A 20588-nucleotide genomic window follows, 5' to 3' on the forward strand; every position below is an offset into this window, starting at 1 on the left:
CATGAGTGTCTTTGAAAATGAAACATATGTAAAAGCATCAGAGTAAAACAATTACTGTAACTAATAAAAGACTTTTAAAAAAGGCAGTGGGCAAATGCAATTGACAAGGAAATTTGGGTATTTTTGTGACATACATTTTAGATAGTAACTAGAATTACAGGTAATAACATTATATTAGGACATAATCAGATTTTTAGGAATTTTATACAATTTCTAGAACACTTCTTTTAGTAACATTCATGCATACAATGTAACCTAAAAAGTTTTATTATTGCTTATTTGACCGTGCTTCTCATGTAATTTGACATACCAAATAAACCTAATTAGTGTAATCTCTCTCTTTTTATAAGGAGAGGGAACAAATCTTTTGAGATGTCCCGGGTGCCCTCTGGAAAATCCCAAAGTTACATCCATCAAAAAGACTTCGTTTAGAATTTGAGTATTTTGGGAAGCTTGTCAGAAATATCAAAAGGTTTGGACACTTGACCAAATAGGATCACAGATCATTACAAAATAATACTTAAGTATCTATTTGACCAAAGTAACAATAACAGGATTTGAAGGCAAATACAAAAGGTTACATAGTTGTAAACAAAACTTAACTCCTTTAATACTAAGAAGACTCAGTTCTCTTAAGGAATTAAAGACCTGATAGAAACAACACAGGAAATTATTTTGATAAAACACAAAATCTCTGTTTTCTAGGCATATTACTTAAAGGTAAAGAAGCTTTCACAATCTGTTATCAAAAGTAGACCAATAGAGGCTGGCCCGGTGGTGTAGCGGCTAAGTGTGCTCGCTCTGCTTCGGTGGCCCAGGGTTCACAGGTTCGGATCCCGGGGCATGCACCAATGCACCGCTTGTCAAGCTATGCTGTGGTGGCGTCCCATATAAAATAGAGGAAGATGGGCACGGATGTTAGCCCAGGGCCAATCTTCCTCAACAAAAAGAGGAGGATTGGCATCAGATGTTAGCTCAGGGCTAATCTTCCTCACACACACACACACACACACACACACACACACACACACAAATGTAGACCAATAGCCCAAGAAAACATCCTTTCAACAGAAAAGAAAGCCAAATTTTAATTTTACATAGTTTATTTTGGCATTAAAACTCATTTAAATAAGTTTATATTTATCTTAGCCAGCTTGACCACATATTAAAATTCCTTTCCCAAGATTCCTTTCCACAAACCACCTACACTTTCATTTTACATTTAGATCTTGTCCTACGTTTTCCTCTTTCTTAGTCCAAAATAACCAGCCTCTTCTTAGGACAAAATTTCTTTTCCCCTCAGTAAAATGCATTTCCATTCCTCAAGCTTTCTTTTATCAAAACACACATCCTACTTTCCTTGCATATGGAGATGTTTCCCTTATTATTACATATATTGATTAGAATTCTTTGTGTGTGTGTGTGTGTGTGGAAGATCAGCCCTGAGCGAACATCTGCGAATCCTCCTCTTTTTTTTTTTCCGGGGAAGACTGGCCCTGGGCTAGCATCCGTGCCCATCTTCCTCCACTTTATGTGGGACTCTGCCACAGCATGGCCCGACAAGCGGTGTGTCGGTGCGTGCCCGGGATCTGAACCGGCCAACCCCGGGCCGCTGCAGTGGAGGGCGCACACTTAACCACTTGCGCCACCGGGCCGGCCCCCTGATTAGAATTCTTAACCCTTAGAATCCTTAATTTCTAGTGAAGAACTAAGAAGTAAACAATTGTGAACTATATTAGCATTTTGTGTCTTGGAGAACTTATAAATACCTTTTATAAATTTCTAGAAACATGCCTTTTTTCATGAAAATTTCTTTTTTTTTTTATAATTTTTTTTTTAAACTTTTATTTATTTACTTTTTCCCCCAAAGCCCCAGTAGATAGTTGTATGTCATAGCTGCACATCCTTCTAGTTGCCGTATGTGGGACGCGGCCTCAGCATGGCCGGAAAAGCGGTGCGTCGGTGCGCGCCCGGGATCCGAACCCGGGCCGCCAGCAGCGGAGCGCGAGCACTTAACCGCTAAGCCACGGGGCCGGCCCTCATGAAAATTTCTCAGTGTGGCATAAAACATGTTCACTGGGCCGGCCCCGTGGCTTAGCGGTTGGGTGCACGGGCTCCGCCACTGGCGGCCCGGGTTCGGATCCCAGGCACGCACTGAGGCACTGCTTCTCCGGCCATGCTGAGGCCGCGTCCCACATACAGCAAGTAGAAGGATGTGCAACTATGACATACAACTATCTACTGGGGCTTTGGGAGAAAAAAAAGGAGGAGGATTGGCAATAGATGTTAGCTCAGAGCTGGTCGTCTTCAGCAAAAAGAGGAGGATTAGCATGGATGTTAGCTCAGGGCTGATCTTCCTCACACAAAAAAAAACAAACAAAAAAAACCCAAACATGTTCACTAATAGACTCAAATAACTTTAGTTTCTATGCAATAGGAAGCCAAAAGTAGATAAATCTATGTTCAGTAATTAACGTTCATCTTATTTGGAAATGACTTAGATATTCAATGATCATCCATTATTTAGTTTAACTTAGTATGAATTTTGATCTTATTTACATTTATTTAAATTACTTGCTTTTATGGCTGGCCCCGTGGCTTAGTGGTTAAGTGTGTGCACTCCGCTGCTGGTGGCCCGGGTTCGGATCCGGGGCGCGCACCGATGCACTGCTTCTCCGGCCATGCTGAGGCCGTGTACCACATACAGCAACTAGAAGGATGTGCAGCTATGACATACAACTATCTACTGGGGCTTTGGGGGGAAAATAAATAAATAAAATCTTTAAAAAAAAAAAAAAATTACTTGCTTTTAAACAGTCATGCTTGGATTTGACATTAAATAGCCAGTCATCATCTTAAGTTACTTTCTTGCTGAAAAATTTTGTAACAGAGATAGCATGAGCTTAATAACCCAGGTAGGGCCGGCCCCGTGGCTTAGCGGTTAAGTGTGCACGCTCTGCTACTGGCGGCCTGGTTCGGATCCTGGGCGCGCACCGATGCACCGCTTCTCCAGCCATGCTGAAGCTGCGTCCCACATACAGCAACTAGAAGGATGTGCAACTATGACATACAACTATCTACTGGGGCTTTGGGGAAGAAAAGGGAGGAGGATTGGAAATAGATGTTAGCTCAGAGCCGGTCTTCCTCAGCGAAAAGAGGAGGATTAGCATGGATGTTAGCTCAGGGCTGATCTGCCTCACAAAAAAATAAATAAATAAATAAACCCGAGTAGATTGAAAGTTGTATGTCTGCATTGTGTTCAGTATTGATAACTTTAAAGGCAGGGCTGTTTCAATTAAACCAACAATCTTAAGATAGCTTTTATTTACTAAAGATTAATCCTAGATCACATAAACTTGAAAACATTTGGATTAGTTCTGTTATACTTCTGAGGTTTAGGAATACTTAATTTATAAGCGCTTAATTTCAAGCCAATTAAATAGAGCTTTACAAATCAGTCTTAGCAATACCATCTGGAGGTAGAAAAATATCACATGGATATGTAGACATACTCAACATATAGACAGACACAGAGACCTTATAGCTTTTGTTTTAAGAATTTCAGCCATGTCTCAGGTACAGAGTTCAAATGAATAGTTGGATCCAAATTGTGTTTCTGGCAGATGGACTAAGTTAAGGTTACTTGCTCAGATGGCTGAAGTTTGAGCACTAGAGGTGGTGCAGAAGGAAGGAGGAAGATAACACCAGAGGTGGGGCCTGAGCAAAAGACAAAGAAAATAGAGGACGGGAAAGAGAGGCCTTAGAAGCCGTTTTGTCTTCCCTCAGTTTTTTAGTTGTTTTGGCTAATTTAGATATGATATCTTGTATTGAGGCGATTTTAGAGTTTTGCCCACATTTGGAAGCCTCCAGGTACCAATTAAAATAAACATACCATTCATTTTGCTTACTATTAGAGCCATGGTCTTCCAATTTGGTTTTAAGAAAAACAAGTTTAGAGAGATCTAAAGTTCAAATGGCCATTGTAATTCTGGAATACTCTTAGTCAGTTTGGCCCACTTCGTTAAAAATACACATGTAGGGGACCCAAAGTTCTTAAATATAAACCCAGCTGGAGTCCCTGAAGGAGGGTTTCCCTCAAAACATTTAGATAACTGGGATCCCATTTCTGAAATTTCCTCTGAAAACTCAAGAAAATTGCTAGAGTCCTAGCCCTGATCCCTGAAGGAATCTAAAAACGAAAGAAAGTTGCTGGATTCCCAGCCCTGATTCCAAAAGGAATCTGAAAAACCAAAGAAAACTCCTGAATTTTCAGCAAGCCCAAGCCCCAAAAGAAACTATGCTACCACTTCAGAAAACAGCTGAGTACTCAACAAAAATGAAGCCTTGAACACAAGGACAGAACCCTGAACCGGGAGGAACTCTGTCCTCCACCAAGAGGACAAAGCCTCTCCTGATCCGGAATAAAGTCAGAGAGCTCAGAATGCAAAGGGAGTGGAGCTCAAAATCCAAGAGGAGACTCACCAAACCAAAATTAGGCAGCAACTCACGGAAATAAGGAGTGCAAGGGGCTGGGTATGAGCACTTCCCTCGATTCTGGGGGCTGTCATCTCTTGGGGGTCGCCTCCTTCTGATCCCACTTTTGACACCACATATGTTGACCTTAAAAATAGAACAGCCAGTTTTACCAGCAAAATGAGTTTATTTTGGAATAGCCAAAGAATTGCATCTTGGGATGTGTGTGCTATGGTGGACCATAGGCAAATCCAACAATCAAAGGAGAGGAACGTTATTTTATAGGGAAAAAGGAGGAAATTGGGAGGAGTTGTTTTCAGTGAAAGTCCATTGGAGAAAAGCAAGAGGTCGGGGTGATGATAGTTGCTCATTGACTGAGCTGCAAGGGTAGTTGATTTCTGTTTGGGATACAATGTATGTTTCTTTCTGTAATTGATTCTTTTCTGTTGAAGACTTCTGTTGGGGTCTGTAATTGACTGTCTTTTCTGTAATTGACCTTGAGTGGTACTGCATGGGAGAACCCCTTCTCCTCCTTCTGGCCTCCTGACTCTATTTTAAATGAGATTTCCCTTTATTAATTTTCACAAAGGCTATGTTGTTAGATATATACAAGATTGTAATTATTATTTATTGACAGAACAATTATTATGTAGTGTGCACACAATGCTTTTTTCCTTAGTTTGGTTGTTCTCAACCCTGGTAGGCCCAATGTCTTTGCACTATCTGGGTTCAGATTCTGGCTCTGCCATTTACTAGATCTATGATTTTGAGAAGGTCCTTTGATCTCTCTGTGCATCAGTTTCCATAGCTGTAATAATTTGTACCTCACAGAATTATTTTGAGGATTAAACGAGTTATTATATATAAAGCAGTTACACAGTAGAACCTAGTACGTAGCAAATGCTATAAATGTTAGCTATATTATTGCTAGTATAACAATTTTTTAAAATATAACTCTTAACTGCCCTGAAGTGAAATTGATGGGTAATTTAGGTTACTATTGCTCATCATTGTAAAACATCAACATGATACCCTACATCTTTGGTAAATGAAAAGTAAGAGAAAATTAAGTTAGTAAAAATAATAGATCTCAATATGCAAATTTGGAGGCCTGACTATTCTAGAAGACATAATGAAGTAGTCAGATGCTTTTACTCTCTTATAAATGACTAGTTTTAGATTTAAGAGAAGACATCAAAAGCCATGCAAGAAGAAAAATTGAAGAGCAGAGATGCCAATAGATATTAGAATAAAAGTGTAATAGCAGACCAGACTTATTTGTATGTGATAAGGGAAAAAGGAAAATAACCTCAATTGAAATAGGAATAGCTTGCCAAGACAAATTATAGATTGATGAAGGAGAGAAAACAGGGAGGTATGGTGTATCTTTGCCAAATTTATCAGAGTGTTTCTTTGTAAAATGTTAATTTAATCTTGAATGTTTCATTAGGGGAAAAAGTTGGCAGAGTAGGCATGTTGATAACTTTATTTATGGACAAGACAAAAATATACTTTTTATTTATATTTGCTATTTTGAGATAAAGACTAAGTAAATCACCATGAATATAAAAACTATAAGTGGATTCTGATACAGATCTGTTGTATTCTGATTCAGATACCAGGAGTAGTGTTGCCATTGGTTGTCTGATTTTCTGAAATGTTGATCACTATTTTTTTTAATTTTTAAATGAATGAATTATTTTTATTGAGGTTACATTGGTTTATAACGTTATATAAATTACAGGTGTACATCATTGTATTTTGACTTCTGTATAGACTACATCATGTTCGCCACCAAAAATCTAGTTGCCATTTGTCAACGACCAAATGTGCCTTTTTACCCCTTTTGCCCTCCCCCTACCCCTCTTCCCCTCTGGTAACCACCAATCTGTTCTCTGTATTTATGTGTTTGTTTATCTTCCACATGAGTGGAATTGTACGGTATTTGTCTTTCTCTGTCTGACTTATTTCACTTGGCATAATACCCTCAAGTGAAATGTTGACCAATTTTTAAGGATGTTCTGAACAAAATAAAAAGGCAATTTTTCCTCAATTTACAAGGTAGTTGCAGTCCTGGGAAATTCAATATATATTAAAACCATGCAAGATGACTTTGTTTTTATGTAAAATGGAATTAGAATCCAAGCTCAGGGAATAATAAATATGTTCTTTACATGAATTCTGGCAAGACATTTGAATTTCGTACAGCACGTGGAACAATACTTCTTTGTGCAGTACTGTCCTGTACCTTGCAGGATGTCTAGTATCTCTGGCTGGCAAGACTGCCTGCCCCTAATCATTGTTATACCAAAGCACTTTACCTGAAAACTTCAAAAATACCTTCAAAGTAAGGTGTTAGAGCCTCTGTTGAAAACTACTGCTGTAAACTCTGTTTGCCTAATATTAATGCTGCTATACCAGCTTACTGTATACCTATTGTACAGTCACTTCTGGTGACTTCTTAACTGGAAGACTTAAGCCACTCATTTTTTAAAAAAATTTTTTTTGTGTGTGTGTGTGAGGAAGATCAGCCCTGAGCTAACATCCAATGCCAATCCTCTTCTTTTTCCTGAGGAAGATTGGCCCTGGGCTAACATCTGTGCCCATCTTCCTCTACTTTATGTGGGATGCCGCCACAGGACAAGCGGTGTGTCGGTGCGTGCCTGGGATCCGAACCTGTGAAACGCCGGGCTGCCGAAGCAGAACGCGCGCACTTAACCACTGTGCCACCAGGCTGGCCCCTAAACCGCTCATTTAATAGTTAACTTTATGATTAATTGCTTTGTGACAATTCTTATGTTGTTATCCTTATTGTTATTTAATTCTCTCCTTACTATTTCTCTGAGCTGGTCAGAGGTTTATGCTTTTCTCCCCTTCTGGAAAATGAGCTTCCGGACTCAAGTTAACCATTTAAATTCAGTAAACATTTTTTGAGCTGTCAACTACTAAATGCTAGGCACTGTGCCAGAGAAGAGATTCTCAACTTGGTTTCATACCACACTGCTAAAGGTGAAGTTATTTATTGCATGTGATTTGTTATTAAAAGTGGTTAAAGTACTAACATATGCAAATAATTTAATTTTAAAAAATATAAATTAGAGCTGAATTAGAGGCACCCCGGTATTAACTGTCACTCTGATTTGCATGTGAATGCTTACTTGAATGGAATAAAAATGGGGTAGAATAATAGCTAATGGCTATGGGATTGTGCATAACCTGTAATCTATTTTTTTCTATTCCAGAGTCTATAGTGAGCAATATACAAATGTATGTTGATACTTATATAGTTATTGCCATGCTTTTCTTTCCTGCTTACTTTTTTAAGATTTTTGACAAAAATCTAGATTTGTCCATATGAGAATAAGTTCTGCATGTCAGAAGGTGTGTAGGTGGGTAGGGAAGCTGAATTACTATTCTGGGGGTAAAGAAATGAATACAGCAGTCTTTGCCCTCAGGCATATAGGAAATTGTTCCATATGTAGTTGTAGATTCTGTGTGTTCATGGGAGGAGGTGAGTTCAGGATCTTCCTACTGTTGCCATCTTGAACTGGAACTGCCCTTAGGCATATAGGAGATAAATAAACAGGTAAGCTAACAGCATATAATATGCAAGGGCTGTAATAGAGACAAATAAGGACAGAGTACTGAGAAGACACAGAGTGGAGCCACCCACCTTTTCTTGAAATAAAATGACATTTTCCCAGGAAAAGTGATGTTTCCCATATCTTGAATAATTGAAAGGAATTTAGTAGGGAGATTGGGATGGGGCTTGGGGATTGAGGATTGCATCAAGGCAAGGGGAATAGTATGTGTCAAGGCAAGGAAGTGTGAGAGAGCGTGATGCATTTGGAAAGAATTACCAATAGTAGGGAATAGCTAAAGGTAAGGGGAGGAGTCAGGGTAGGGATAGGCAGGGAGCAGTAGATGAAGTTAGTTTTGCTAAGGAGTTTGGACTTTATTCCTCAGGTAGTGGTGAGCCATTGAAGAATTTTAAGCAGGAGAGCAACAAGATAACTTTGTAATTTGGGCACACAGGTTGCTGGAAGATCTGACAAGCTGATGTCTCATGTTGATCCGTAGCCTTCTCAGCATCTAGCACAGTGTCTTGTATATAGAATATGATAATATTTGCTACTATTTGAATGTAATTGAAAAAACTAAAGAGAGATTATCAGTCACTTCCAGCCTGCATGCACACACTTGACTGGCCTTTAGTTTGTGGTTTGTAGCTCTTGTTTGCAGATCTTGATGTTTTCTTTAACTCTGGCTTTAGTTTTAGGGTCTGTTCTGAGTCTTTGATCAAGAGGAGAAACTCTGTTCTTGATTTTTGCCTACCTAATGCCACTGTGTGTTTTCTTGGTGTCTGTGATCAGTCACTTTATGTAGCAATTCTCAATTCTTCTGGTCACTCTTTAGTTCTCTTTCTTCTGGTTGACCTCTTTTATCTTCCCTTTGTTCATACTTTGTCCAGAGGAATTGGATGATAGGGGCTAATCATTAGAATACTACCATGCTGGTAGAGAAACTTTTGTGTGTACCCACACTTTTCTAGTGACTTAGTATTATTATTTGATGGTATCTGTGGTTTTTTGTTTGTTTTGGTGTACTGCTGAAACATCCTTAGAACCTGCAGGGTGCTTGGACTTCTGAGCATGTTGAATAGAAACCTCTGTTCTGTAGAACTTTAGTTTTCCCTGAGGTTGGACACCATGCTCTATCCGTTTCCTAAAGGGAAATAAATAAATAAATAAATAAATAAATAAATAAATAAATAAATAAATAAATAAATAAATAATCAAGCTATCTTGGTGTTTTTTTGGTTTTTTTGTCAATGTATTTTTTAAAGGGCCTGGAAGAGTACTCATCAAGCTTGGGACAATAACTACTTCTGGGAATGGGCACAGAATACTGGGATTAATGGATCTGATAGTCAAAAGCAACTTATTTCTTATTTATCTTGTTTTAATGTGTTACAAACAAAATGTATGCATTACTTAGTTAAAAAATGAATATAAATTGAAGTTGAAAAGCTATATTTTCTATTAGAAAAGTAAGTCAATACATTATAGAAGAATGGAAAATGAAGAAAAATAAAAGGAAGAAAAGAAATCTTTGATAGTTCTATCACCAATGACAACCACTATTAACATTTGATAAACTTACCTCCACTTTTTTCTGTTTTAACATAGGCTTGGGCACATGTGACATGCAGGATTTTTTTTTCCCCACAATTAAAAAGCTGTTCTTTATTTCCCAATGCTAAATTTATGGGAGAAAGTAAAATACATTTTTTTACTTGTTTCTTTCAACTTTTGGAAACTTTTTAATTCTGTAGATTAAATTTAAATCTACAGAAAATTGAAACAATGGTGCAATAAACCCCTGTAGTCCCTCCACCTAGATTCATCAATTATTAATATTTTGCTACATTGCTTTATGTATCCGAATTTTTGTGCGTGTGTGTGAGGAAGATCAGCCCTGAGCTAACATCCGTGCTAATTCTCCTCTTTTTGCTGAGGAAGACCAGCTCTGAGCTAACATCTATTGCCAATCCTCCCCCCCCGCCAAAGCCCCAGTAGACAGTTGTTTGTCATAGTTGCACATCCTTCTAGTTGCTGTATGTGGGACGCGGCCTCAGCATGGCCGGAGAAGCAGTGCGTTGGTGCGTGCCTGGGATCCGAACCTGGGCCGCCAGTAGCGGAGCGCGCGCACTTAACTGCTAAGCCACGGGGCGGGCCCCCGGATTTTTTTTGATAAGCTGCTTGAAAGCAAATTGCAGACCTCATGACACTCTAATCTTAAATACTTTAGTATGTATCTTCTAAGAATACATTCTCCTACAAAGCCATGGTATTATTTATACCTTAGACAATTAACCTTAATTCAGTAAAATCATTTCGTATACAATCCCTATTAAAATTTTCCCTATTTGCCTCCAAAAAGTCTTTTATAGCTTTTTTTGACCCAGAATCCAATCAAGGTTTCATACATTTCATTAAAGTGGTTATGCACGTTAATCTCTTTTAATCTAGCATATTCCCGTACATTTTGTTTGAAGAGTATTGTCCAGTTGTCTTTTAGATATTCTGGATATGTCTAATTGTTTTCTTATGATTAGATTCGAGTTAAACATTTCAGCAAGTATATTGCCTCACATCAGAAGGCGGATAATGTCAGGTGTCTCACTTTGGTAATGCTAAATACGATCCCTTGGTTAAGATACTAGCCACCAGATCTCTCCATTGTAGAGGTACATTTTTCCCTTTGTAATAAATAAGTAATCTTGAGGGCATATACAAATTTGAATATTGCTATCTTTACTTAAAATTACAATATGTAGGGGGCTGGCCCAGTGGCATAGTGGTTAAGTTTGTGTGCTCTGCTTCAGTGGCCCAGGGTTCGAGGGTTTGGATCCTGGGTGCGGACCTACGTACCGCTTATCAAGCCATGCTGTGGCAGGCGTCCCACATATAAAGTAGAGGAGGATGGGCACGGATGTTAGCCCAGGGCCACTCTTCCTCAGCAAAAAGAGGAGGATTGGCAACAGATGTTAGTTCAGGGCTAATCCTCCTCACCAAAAAAAAACAACAAAAAAATTACAATATGCATTTTCTGTGTCGTCTCAAACTCACTTGATATGCTAAATTCTTGTGAGCATGTAGTTTCTTATTTTTATTAAAAACAATGTGTATTTGTTGAATGCTTACTATGTGCCAAGCACTGTATCTCCTTTATCTAACATAACATTATTTTATCCTCCATAACAGTTCTATGAGATAGAAACTGTTATTCTCTTCATTTTACAACAGAAGACTTCAAAGAGAAGTCCCTCTTAATCATTTAAGTGTTAAAACTTAGATTCAGTCTGCTCATCTCCATAGCTCGAGCACTTCACCACTCTGCTATGCTCTTCTTTAGATTTGGAGATTCTGTGGTAGCATCAGATGAGTTTAAAAGTCAAGGAGAGGGCCGGCCCCGTGGCTTGGTGGTTAAGTGCGCGCGCTCCACTGCTGGCGACCCGGGTTCGGATCCCGGGCTCCCACCGGCGCGCTGCTTCTCCGGCCATGCTGAGGCCGCGTCCCACACACAGCAACTAGAAGGATGTGCAGCTGTGACACACAACTATCTACTGGGGCTTTGGGGGGAAAAAATAAATAAATAAAATCTTTAAAAGTCAAGGAGAGGTAGTAATTTTCTTGGTGATTTTCTTTTCTTTTCTCTTTTTTTCTCTCTCTCCTTTCTTTTCTTTCCTCTCTCCCTCCCTTCCTTCCTTTATTTATAATTGTGTAAAATACACATAACATAAAATTTGCTGTCTTAACCATTCTTAAGTGTACAATTCAGTTCACATTGTTGTGCTACCAATCTCCAGAACTCTTTTCATCTTGTAAAGCTGAACTCTGGACTCATTAAACAACTCCAAATTCCTCTCCTCCCCATAGTCCCTGGCAATCACCATTCTTCATTCTGTCTGTATGAATTTGACTGCCCTAGGTACCTCATATAAGTGGGATCATATAGTATTTGTCTTTTTGTGACTGGCTTATGTCACTTAGCATAATATCTTCAGGGTTTATCCATATTGTAGCATGTGTCAGAATTTCCTTCCTTCATAAGACTGAATAATATTCCATTGTATGTATATACCACATTTTGTTTATCTATTCATCTGTTGATAGACACTTAGGTTGCTTTCACCTTTTGGCTACTGTGAATAATACTGCTATGAACAAGGGTATATAAATATTTTTTCAAGACCCTGCTTTCAATTCTTTTGGGTATATATCCAGAAGTAGAATTGCTGGATCATATGGCAATTCTATTTTTAATTTTTTGAAGTCTTTATTTTTAAAGATATTTAAAGATATCAATCTCTTAGGAATCCTCTTAGTAGTAGTAACAATGATCTATGTGTAGAGAACAAACTTAAGTAGAAATAGACCTTCCCTTTACTCTAAAAATTGAAGTAGATTTGAGGACTAATTAATTTTTGTGGTTTTGACAACTTGTAATGATCTTCCTGTATTTAGGCAAATTCCCCATATTTTGTGGACCTCTGTATTTGATGGTACTTGTTTCTTCCTTTATCACCTGTAGTCTGTTCTGTACTTAAAAAAAAAAGAAAGAAATCTATCCAAATCTATTAATCCTTTGAGGTTTCACAGAAGTCCTGCAAAGTTTTCCCCCAAGTGCTCATTCAATCAACATTTATATAAATACCTCTTGTGCTGTATTTGATTCTTCATTCTCTTTCTTATCTGACTAGCCATATAGCTTATTGTTTGTCCCTTTCTAGATGTAAACTCCAGAAATTTTTGACCAAATTTTATAGGCACTACTTTTCTGTTTATGTCCTCCCCTCAACCTCTGCCACCAAAAAAAGAAAAAGAAAGAAAAGCACTCTCCTCCCACCAAAGAAATCACCTGGATAAATAAATGATTCACTGGCCCTTAGAAAGTATATTAGAAGTATCATTTAACTGTTGTTGCCATTGTTTTCATTGTGCCCTTAGGATGTGCCAGGCTTTCTAGGCACTGAAAGACACAGATGAATACAATATAGATCCTGGTCTCAAGATGCTTTATAACCTAGTGAGGAGATATTTATGTAGAGAACTATGTGATGAGTGGTATACTGGTGTTATGAATGTTGTTCTGAGGTAGTGTAAAGTAGTTCCCAGACAGAGTCAAGGACGGCTTAGAGAGAGAGGGGATATTTGAGTGTGGCCTTGAAAGATAAGTAGAAATTGAGGGGCTAGAAGAAAGGAGAATATTTTATGCAGATGAAAGACAAAATACAATGAGTTATGAACATGTTCATCATCTTGTTCACTTGTTTAAGGAAGTAAGTTTTTTTCTGGTTAGTTTGAAACATAGATAGTTTACCCCTGAATTTCACACGTTGTTTTAATATCAAACTTTCTTCAAAGTAGACATTTTGTTAAAAACTCAGAGTGATAGTTTTCAGATGATAAAAAGAAAAAGAAGAAGAGTGACTTTCAGAATGGAGAGCACTTATTAAAAGACAGATGTCTTCTGTAAATAGAGTTGGAAAATTCTATCAATGTGTTCTTTGTATATAAACCTCTCTTATAACTTATCCATGCAAGATCTGAAAAGGAAAGGCAGTTCTCTTTCATCAATCACGAGGTACATGACAACAGAATCATTGATGCACTAGGAAGAGAGTTGGGTTCCAAATCTCACTATGTGATCTAGAAGAAGGGAGAGACAGCCAGAGTTCTGCCTCAGTTTTTTCTGATCAGGGTTCCCGTGGCTCTTGAGTGTTTTGCTTTCTCCTCCCCCTTCTTCTGTCTGGCCACTCTGAAACATTGTTTTTTTGAATTAGAAGATAAGCTGTGATGTCTCTCTGGTATTAATAGATATGCTAAATTTCTGGGGCTATTGTCATTTCAAGGAATTTCTGGAGATCGAAGAGTTAAGTAGATTGTCATGTTTTGTACTGAAATTTCCACTTAGTCGAGTATAACATACTGAAATAATACTCTTAAAATCCATAGGATGATGACATTTTTGCATAGCAAGTCCCTGTTTTGCAAGATCTGAAATGAATTTCTTTTTAAATCAGAAAGTAATGAGGTCCTTGGTACTTCATAATTTTTCTACTGCTTCATTCATAGTTTCTCAGTAGGAAACACACATCTCAGTGAATAATTGAGCTTCTTTTGGGTGAGACAAAATATTTTCTCTGGTAGTCTAATTTTGCTACTGCTGAGACCACATGTAGAGGTTGAAAACATAGTTAATGTTCTTGCAAGTAAAGTATTATGGTTTTTTAAACCTGTGGAGTGTGCATTGAAATTATAAAATAATATTTTTAATGTAAAATAGATTGAATTCTATAGAGGATGAACATTTTAGAAGTAGACTTACCTCTGTGTATATGCATAATAGTGTGAGTGCTGTAGCCCATGTTTTTTTTTTTAATCTGCTTTGAATGTGTTTAAATGATTCTAAGGTACTTTGGTTGGGTTACTACAATATTAGCTCTAAAAGGTTTACTAACTTCTTTCTATATTTAACATGCAGTGCTTTTTTTCTTATAGATATATATTTTATGGTGCTTGGGGGAGATTTTGAGGATGTGGCTTTAGGGTCCTATAAAGATAGCTTTATAGTTCATTAAATGTTATAAGGCGTATGCATGTATCTTTTCTGTGCACACTTAAAATTCCACAGAAAGAACTTTTCTTTTTTTGTTTTTGTGAGGAAGATTAGCCCTGAGCTAACATCCATTGCCAATCTTCCTTTTTGCTAAGGAAGATTGGCCTTGGGCTAACATCCATGCCCATCTTTCTCTACTTTATATGGGACGCCGCCACAGCATGGCTTGATAAGTGGTGCCTAGGTCTGCACCCGGGATCCAAACCTGCGATCCCTGGCCGCCGAAGCACAGCATGAACTTAACTGCTACGCCACAGGGCTGGCCCCCACAGAAAGGACTTTTTCCTGTTAGTGTCTTAAGACTTAGCAATGTTAGCCATAAGGAACCAGCCTAATGAATTTCCCTCATTTTTTTTCTAAGGTATTAAAAAAAGACATGATTTCTTGAGGTGTTATTAACAATGTGAAACAATTTTGTTAGTGTAAAACAATTTTGGTCCTGGATTGAATAAATTCATCTTCATTAGTGGAGGTGAGACCCTAATGTAATCAGAGTTTACAGAAAAACATCCCCTACCATATCTGTTTGATCTAAACTGGCACTAAACCATCTTGGCGTGTTCTACATGTGGAGACTTTGACCTCATATATAGCTGTTGTGTCCTTGAGCCTCTTTTCTTGTTCTATTTTATTTTCTAGGTGCGCCACCGAGCTTCTGGTCAGGTGATGGCTCTTAAGATGAACACGTTGAGCAGTAACCGGGCAAACATGCTGAAAGAAGTGCAGCTCATGAATAGACTCTCCCATCCCAACATCCTTAGGTAATGGGTTTTTTTTTCCTTCTGGGGATCTGAGAAAGTTGAAACCTCGTTGGAGGCTTGTTAGAACAGCATTAACCGCTAAAAAGAGGGATTCAGGATTTCATGTTGAATCCATCTTGCTGGGGTTTAGTTGTGCTGTAGGTCTTTTTCTACCTATTGAAATTTAATTTTCTGGTAATTAGCTACATTTAATAATGCAACTTTCTTCTGTCTCTCAAATTGCTTTACTCTTAGTAGCAGCTCATTAGAACAGTTGTTTCCTATTGCTGAATTAGTAATTTATCAAAGAGAAAAGATTTTAGTCTTTATGCGGTTATTTTTCTTAATTGCTTTATAAAGAATTGTAATTAAATCAGTGAATGAAAATAAAAGTAAAATTATGCCCCCAGGCTATCTACTCTTAACTTTTAGCATTCAGTTGAGGAGACATAGTTTACCTTTTTAAAGGAGAATTATTTTTATATATAATAAGATTATGTTATCTTCACTGTCTAGTGATCAGTATCTGACTCTTTCTCACTTTATTTTTTTGGTGTTTTTTGTGTTTTTTTGTTTGTTTGTTTGTTTTGGTGAGGAAGATCAGCCCTGAGCTAACATCCATGCTAATCCTCCTCTTTTTTGCTGAGGAAGACCGGCTCTGAGCTAACATCTATTGCCAATCCTCCTTTTTTTTTTTCTCCCCAAAGCCCCACTAGATAGTTGTATGTCATAGTTACACATCCTTCTAGTTGCTGTTTGTGGGACGCGGCCTCAGCATGGCCGGAGAAGCAGTGCGTCGGTGCGCGCCCAGGATCTGAACCCGGGCCACCAGTAGCGGAGCGTGCCCACTTAACTGCTAAGCCACGGGGCTGGCCCAATCTCACTTTAATTATCTTGATTTTTTAGTGAGGTAAGCATATTTCCCAGTGAAACCAAATAAGACAATATAAGTCATTGTATATTTAAGTAGGGCTTATGTGTAAGATACTTTGAAAAGTTAAAAGTGCTATTTACTTAGGGTCATTTGTTGCTGTTATTTATATTGGACTAGATCAAAATCATATAGCTTAAGTAGGATTTAACATGTTTGGTCAGTGGTAGTGAATTAAGGAATTAGATTAAACTGCTTACTTGAAACTTTCTACCTTTATATAGAATTATTGGCTTTCTAGTCCACTACAAAAATGATCAGCCAGTATTTTTATTATGATGCCTTTCTTCCCAATCCACAAATCAGATTAACACATTTTTTGAGCATCTAGCATATTCCTGATGATGTGTCAGACATCACAAAGGTATAAAAGTATATATAAAAAGGAATGTCTGCTAGCAAGGAATTTGCACTCTGATTGGGGATTAGGACTCACATACATGAAAAGAGAACTAATAAAATCAGCTAGGACAGCACTACTTGGGTAGAATAAACTCTAAGTGCTATAGAAGTTCAAAGGAGTAAGAGATCATATTAGCTTGGCAGAGTCAAGGAAGCTTTCTTGGAGGAGGTTGACTCAAGCTGGAACTTAAATTTTAATAGGATTTTAGAACATAGGGAAGGAACTCAGAAAGGAGCAAAATAGTAATTTAAAGCACAGAGGTAATAAAAGTGCAAAGCTTTTTGAGGAGTCAGTGAATAAAAATCCATTTGGCTAATAATAACAATAATGAGAAAACCACCATTTGTTGAAGGCTTCTTGTATGCTGGATGCTTTACTTATGTAATCTTTGCAACTATTCTCCATTGAATGAACTGAGGCAAGAGATAATGTGTTGGCCAAGATCTGTGACTCTTAGGCGTAGGCTCTTTCTGCCATGCATCTCCTAGATGAACTGAGGATTTGATAGGATAATATTGGTAGATAAAGGTGGAGAGGTAGAATTGGGCCAAATTATTCAGAAATGCTTTGCATAAAGCCAAGAAGACTGTAGTTGATGCTCTATGTGTTATATTCTGAGCAGGGACTAGCATGACAAAGGATAACTGATGGCAAACGCAGAATGGTTTAGTGTTGCGGAGACTGGTGGCCAAGAGATCAGTTAGGAGGCCTCTACGATGTTTGAGAGTGAGAAGGATGAGTCTTGATTTGATATTCTGCTTAGGAATTTTTAAGCTGATCATATTTTCATCTTGCTTAACAAATAATATTTTTATTGTTTTTGTTATTATTACAGAAATGATGTATTGTCACTATGGAACATTTAGAAAATAGAGTTAGCAAAAACAAGAAAATAAAAATTACCCTTAATCTCAGCACCTAGGGATCAAACTAGTATTAACATTTGGTATATTTTCTGCCAATCTTTTTTATTTCACCACTTCTTTTATTCTTTTCACTATGAACTTGACTAGTGAATTCATGGGAAGATTAAATAAATTTTATTCCATTGCAGCAAAATTTTAAAATATAGTTGTTATATGATAGAAGTAGTATCATATAGTATAATGATTAAAAATGAAGGTTCCGGATTCTAGATCAAGCTGCCTGGATTCAAATCCTGGATCTTGGGAAAGTTATTTGACCTCTCTGAGTCTTAGTTTTCCCATCAATAAAATGAGGGTAAAGACAGTAAAGACCTCGTAGAATTGTTATTGAGGATTAATTTTAGTACATATAAAGCACCTAGAATAGTACCTGGCTTATGTTAAGTGCCCCATAAGTTTTAGCTATTATTATTAGTTTCTTTTCCTCTGGCTAGTTCTTTAAATGGCCCATTGGAACCCCTCTGTCTTGTGTCATTCATTCACTCACCAAACATTTGTAGAGTGTCTACTGCTGCTTTTAATACATTCAAGGGTTTTCTGCTAGAGTAATGCCGTTGGGTAGAACTTTCTGCAATGATGTGAATGTTCTTTATCTTTGCTGTCCAATAGCCATATGTAGCTAATGAGCATTGAAATGTGGCTAGTGTGAACAAGGAAATGAACTTTTTGTTTGATTTGATTTAAATTTAAATTCAAATTGCACATGAAACTAGTAGCTACTGTATTGGACAACGTTGGGCTGGAGTCCACCTACATCTTTGCTCTTGTTTTGCTAAATATATGTGTGTTCCAGCCTAGAAACATGGTGGTGTGATGAGACCAATGATACCATTCCTATTCTGATGTCTTGATCTATAGAGCCTATTTCTTTTTGGTCTCATTGCTCAGGAATGACTCACTCCTTCTTTTTAACTTACAAAAAGTAATATTTCTTTGCTCTCAGCTAAGTTTTCTAATGTACTAAACGTAGTGTTAACTCTATCTTGATCTTTGCACTAAGGCAACAAATGAGATAATGTATGTAAAGTCTATGGATCTGTTATAATCCATAGTGAGTATATAATACATGAAAATTATTATAATTGTTGTTAGTTGGGATGGGTTTATACTCTGTTGGTTACTCTTTTTGTTCTGCATAAGCCATCTGTCTCAAATATACTATGATTAAAAGCTTGGAAGTAGATTACTTTTTAAAAGAAGCTTGTAATTTTTTATATCATTCATGTTTTTGTGTCTTCACTTTCATTGTATATTTTGAATACAACAAAAGGAAATTATCCTGCCAGTGGCCTAGAGCAAGCAGAGTCCTCTTGGCTTTGTTACCCAGAGGAGTACTATAGTAGTAGAAACATTTATTATACTTCCCTTGGATGCCTTAAATATCAAACTAAGCATGACTATGTTCCATTCTCAAAATTCTTAGGATTTTTATTCCCTAAATGCTTTTCTAGTTGTCTTAGAAATTTACTGTTAATACTTTATATTTTTTATAATTTAAATTTTTGTTACTATTTGTTACTCTGGTTCTTAGTCTGTTTCCAAGCTGTAAATACTATAAGCTCTTTTTTATAGGTGCAGAAGCTGAGGCAGAAGTATGAACCAAAGTTTTCTTTCAAATTGAGATTATTAAATTTAAATTGGGAAGAATCCATCCCTTGAAACCCTAGAATTTTTACCGACGCGCCTTCTCAGGGGCTGACCCCAGGAGGAAGGTTGCTGAGCGCTAAGGCTTTCAGTTCCCCTGTCTGCTTCATCCAGCCAGTGCAGCTCCACTTTTTGTCTGTTTTATATCAAACTTTTGTATAAGAGTTTTGAAGAGTCTCCTGCTTAAAAACAACGAAAAAGTTGAAAATCACTGCGTTAGTGATTTGGAAAGTCTCCTTGGGAAAGAAGGCTATCTGCATGACCTGCCAGATGGTAGGCGTCTAATCCTCTAGTCATGCTTTGGTCCTCTGATGGCACAGCTGTTTTGTGCCCAGCAGGAGTGAGTGAGCTGAACTTTTGCAGTTTTATTTCGCTCTTTTTCTTGAGCCCAACCTCCCTACTTCCTCCTTTCCTTTTATCTTTCTCCCTCCTAAGATTTCTAGTTGGAAGGAAAAGAGTGGGCCTGGTAAGTCATAGAGGCAGTAGGTGTGTATATTTTGTTTGTGTGTATGTATTTTTTTTATACATGGATACAGTTAAGGTTGGTTGTTTTATCATCAGTTGCTCTAAGTTATCAGTTAAAAAAAGGAACAATAAAGTACTTTGTTGAGTGCAGGGACTGATTGTTTGGGCCTCTTATGAATAAGGTTGTTTATGCCAGGAAGTCTTGTGCTCAAGATCTGTAACCCGAATCCCTGCCCTGCTCACTTCCACTCCCCAATGGCCTTTCTGAGGACCTGTACCAAGATTTGTTCTCATACCTCTTTGTTATTCTTCATGCCATGAGAAATTTAATATTTTTTTAGACTTCTCATTCACATTGTCATGCTTACTTTTATTTTGGGCCACATTCTGAATTTATTTTGCTATCTATTAATTTTTGTTCAGAATTGTTTTAGCTTCCCTTCAAAATCTGTTTGCAACAATATGATTGCCATTTTGTTAAAATAGAGAATATGCTTTCAATTCACCAAATGTTTACTTGGAACTACTCAGTCCAGCCAAGTGATATCATGGTGCTAGGTAATATCATGGTGAATACAAGAGAAGTAGAGGGCTGTTGCCTTCCACGCAGTCTCCTTAGGAAGCAAACTGTGCCTATAGGAAATGGACTAGTATCAGCTAATGCTATGAGGATATGGCAGGATATTTTCTCAATCTGAGTTATTAAGATAGGTATCTTTCCAGTTCCCCATTCTGAAAATCCGGAAGTCATCTTTGGTTATTCCTTGCTTCTAATCAGAAGCTAAGCTCTTGATTTTAAATCTTCAAAGACTTTTGCATCT

At 37.6% G+C, this 20588-nt stretch overlaps 1 protein-coding gene across 2 annotated transcripts in view; it reads left to right on the plus strand.

Annotated features, from left to right (window-relative positions):
* TESK2 (testis associated actin remodelling kinase 2) overlaps positions 1-20588 on the plus strand; it is a 135044-nt gene that overhangs the window by 66997 nt on the left and 47459 nt on the right. For both annotated transcript variants that reach the window (XM_004442015.3, XM_014796454.2), the window contains exon 3: positions 15298-15419. In XM_004442015.3, the coding sequence (XP_004442072.1) occupies positions 15298-15419 (122 nt within the window). The remainder of the gene's footprint in view (positions 1-15297; positions 15420-20588) is intronic.

The sequence above is a fragment of the Ceratotherium simum genome, chromosome 22 (assembly GCF_057802395.1).
Source record: "Ceratotherium simum simum isolate JZ-2026a chromosome 22, ASM5780239v1, whole genome shotgun sequence".
NCBI lineage: Eukaryota > Metazoa > Chordata > Mammalia > Perissodactyla > Rhinocerotidae > Ceratotherium > Ceratotherium simum.